Consider the following 3,718-nt stretch of genomic DNA (forward strand, 5'->3'; position numbering starts at 1 on the left):
GTTTATTCATTGGAATATTAAATTGTTTTTTAAAAGTATTTTCTATTTTCTTTTAATGAAATTCTTGTTAATACTTTTAGTTTTATTTTTTTAAATCTATTGAATGGAATATTAGCGTGCATTTTTTTCTAAAGCAATGAAATACAAAAGAATTATATTATATTATTTATATATATATATATATATATATATATATATATATATATATATATATATATATATATATATATATATATAATATACAAATACAAATACAATTTTATTTACACAATATTTTAATGTACGCTATAAATATTTTCAAATACTCTGTGAAATTTCATTTTTGCCCTTGTTACTGAAGGTGTATTTTGGGAAGTAATTATTTTGTTTAACGTCGAATTGTTCCATAAGTGTATCTATAGAATTGTTTAAACAACCTTATTCCGTAGGTGTATCTGCAGAATTGTTTAAACAACGTTTAAAAAAAAGGTTCCGTAGATAAACAATGTTTAAAAAATTGCTTCCTACAATACACCTATGTAAAAGAAGAGATTGTCTTTATTTATTCCCAACAAATATTGCTTTAGAAATATTTCAATTACAGACTGAAAATACAAGATATTTGATAGCAAATCCTATGATTTCAAAACGCAGAAGTGAGATTTTTGACAAACACCCCTAGAGCAGCATACTCCTGAAACGCCATAACATCAAGCCGACATCGTATAAACTCCGGCAGAAACAACCAAAAGCAGGTACCAAAAACAAATCCAACGGTCAACGGTCCACTCACCAATCTCGGCAACCGCCACCTGTCCGTCAGCACCTTCTTCAACGCAATCTCCACCGTCAAACACACTCCATGAAGAACAAAAAACCCAAACATCCTAAACGTTGGTTCCATCTTCCCCATGTAAAACAGTATAAGCTCATGCATCAAACCGGAGACCACAAATGTTCCAAACACCGCTGGTAGCGGGGCCCACTTAGATCCAACAACGATCTTCCCTGCTTTCAGCGTTGGCTCGTACACTGTAGGTCGGAGGATGCTTGTGACCATCAGGTTCCACCTCTTTCCCCAGAAATCTTGAAGTGAGGTTGAGATTATTGGATTGTTAAATTGTGGTTCCAATTCCAATCCCAAAATGTTTCTAGCAAATGCTGCAACAATTGCTAAGATAATTTCCAATAAAAAATAGATGTGAAAACAGTACATACCCAAGATAACCTTCGGGTGAATATGGTCACTGTAATCATAAAGTTTAACCAAAACCCCCAATAGAAGAAACTTTATAGCATATTGAAGAAATGTAAAATTAGAACTTTTTGATGCATTAGCTTTAGATAGATCTGGGATTGGAGTTTGACCAATTCTATCATGGGGTTTGTTAGGATTTTTGTTGTTTTGTTGGATCTTGATTGGAAGACACGCAAGAGCTACAAAACGAGGAAGAGAGATTGATGGATCAGAGGATAAAGGGCCTTTGTTGAAAGCAAATAGTAAGAGTTTGAAGTTTGCAAGCCAGGCCAAGAAAAATCCTAAGTTACCACTTAAGTGTACAGATGTAAACGTGAGAGGAATGAAGAGATTGAGACAAATGATGGGAAGAAGACAGAAAAGTCTTTTTGCTCCTGGTGAAACAAATGACCGAATCCAAAAACAGTAAGTTAAGGATATGAAAACTAAGGGATACACCTTCATCAGATTCAATATGTTACTTTCCATGTTTGTTTGATCTGTTAGTCAGAGCAATGAGAAAGAGATAGTGGAGGTTTTGGACAGTTAGGATATAATAATATACATGGTGTTATTTGGAGGTGAATTTTCTCTCTCTCCTTTTCTGATCAACCAGTTAAATATTTAAGTATAAGGTATTTCAATAAATTTAAATAGTAAATTCTAAAATATTTTAGAGTTTTTGTTGATTAAAAAGATAGTATAGCATAAAATAGTTGAGTCAGCTTGTTTTTTCCATTATAATATTACCTAGTTTTTTATGAATATAAAAATTAAAATAATTGATTGTTGTAATAAATTACTACTTTTTATTCTTATTATAAAAAAGTTTTATTTTTTAAATTTATTAAATAACTAATTTTGGAATAAATATAAACTAAATTTATTGTTTATTCAAACATTTTAAAAAATAAAAGAAAATAATAAACAAGTATTCAAAGAGGGTGAAAATATTTCCATATTGCTTTGCGTGATTGACTTGCAATTATGGAGTCATTTTTCATATTTAGAAGGCAACATGTTGCTTAGAAAGTCTAATTCATAGAATGATAGTGACAACTTTTTTTTGAGATGGGTATTTCTCCTTCTTGTTGGTGAAATCATGTCTTTCAAATTTCGTTTAACATAGTGCAAAATGTTTATTATGAATTTGATAATGACTTTGTTGACATCAATCCCAAAAAATTAAGCCATTCATGGGGCTAGCGTAAATAAAATGCACCTCGGGTATTGGTCAGTCTATTCAACTCCTGGTGGATTTCGCCAATTTGATTCTCAAACTTCTTTTAGAATAGTCGAGGAATGAGGATGAATTTTCTCAACCCAAATGATCGGATATGTGGAAGCTTTCTGCTATGTCGCTTTTCTATGTACGATATTGATCTAATCTGATCAGACTGGATCGTCACGGCGGCAGGATCTGGCAAGTTGGACAGAATGAGGGGGGGCACCTACAAGGTTCTCCGATGCCAAAGTAAGTAGCAATCAGAGAGAGAGCAAGCAAGAGTTTTAGGAAGTAAAGAATGAATACCTGACCCTCTAGTGAAATGGGGTATTTATAGCCCCCAGCGCTGGGCCAAGGTTTCCTAATTGGGCCAAATCCAATTGGAGGCTCACGTGCTAGGAAACTGCCAGAACACCCTCTACTAGGGCTGAGTCAGTAGGTGGCTAACGTTCTGGGTGAACGTGACGTAGGGTTCGGAGGTGGTTGACTGAATCCTTCGCTGTTGTGTTATCCACGTGGTCTTTGCATGTGGCTAGTTCGTAACGGTAATTGGGAATTGGGCCTAAGCATATTGGGCATGCTCGGCTAGCCAAGGGACTTGGGCCTGCTCGGTCCAAAAGTAAGTATTGGGCCTGCTCGGCCCATTCCCGAACAGGAGCCCCCCAAGTCGTTGTTCCCGTGGGAGCGACGATTTTCGCTAAGGGGCCTGGTCGAGTTTGTGCTTGAACGTGCGTTCGTGATGAATTAGGATCTTCAAGTTGGTGGAGTCCTCGACTCGCGAGGAGCGGAATTTTCGTAGAAAAACCGTTCTGGCCGAGGAGACGGCGAGCGCAATGAGTGTGACGTTTGGTCAAGGAGACGGAATGCGCGATTGTTGTAGCTTGGGGCGTTATTATTACCCATAGCCACCTTTTGGCCTAGGTATTAATGATGCCTTTTGGGTTTTCTAGGCACTTATGACACCTTTCGCGTTTTCCCATGTCTAGGGCCGCCTTTTAGACTAGGCAATAATTGTGCCTTTTGAGCTCCCTAGGCAATCATGACCCCTTTCACGTTTCTCCGTGTTCCTCTATTATATAAGGAGTGGGGAGACCACTCATTTGTTACTTTACTCAAAGAATTCTCTCAAGGTTCGCTCAAGGACTTCGTCTTCAGCTTCGTGTTCTCCCTCTGCTGTCTCTCAACTCGCGTAAGTGCTCTTCTTTCCTTCTTTTATTCATATTCGCCTTGTAGAATTGGGAGATTTAGCGATGAGTTCGTCGAGCGGATTAGAAATT

General features: G+C 36.8%; 1 protein-coding gene across 1 annotated transcript; it reads right to left on the bottom strand.

Moving 5' to 3' along the window:
* Positions 1-445: 445 nt before the first annotated feature.
* On the bottom strand, positions 446-1,800 carry LOC131606609 (acyl-CoA--sterol O-acyltransferase 1-like). The gene has a single exon (XM_058878807.1). It carries the CDS (start codon positions 1,703-1,705, stop codon positions 623-625), a length of 1,083 nt encoding a protein of 360 aa, XP_058734790.1. The 5' UTR covers positions 1,706-1,800; the 3' UTR covers positions 446-622.
* Positions 1,801-3,718: the final 1,918 nt, after the last annotated feature.

The sequence above is a fragment of the Vicia villosa genome, linkage group LG5 (assembly GCF_029867415.1).
Source record: "Vicia villosa cultivar HV-30 ecotype Madison, WI linkage group LG5, Vvil1.0, whole genome shotgun sequence".
NCBI classification, from domain to species: Eukaryota; Viridiplantae; Streptophyta; class Magnoliopsida; order Fabales; family Fabaceae; genus Vicia; species Vicia villosa.

Bases quoted from the DNA above. Each gene is read 5' to 3' on its own strand.
- LOC131606609 (XM_058878807.1), bottom strand. From the start codon at position 1,705: ATGGAAAGTAACATATTGAATCTGATGAAGGTGTATCCCTTAGTTTTC.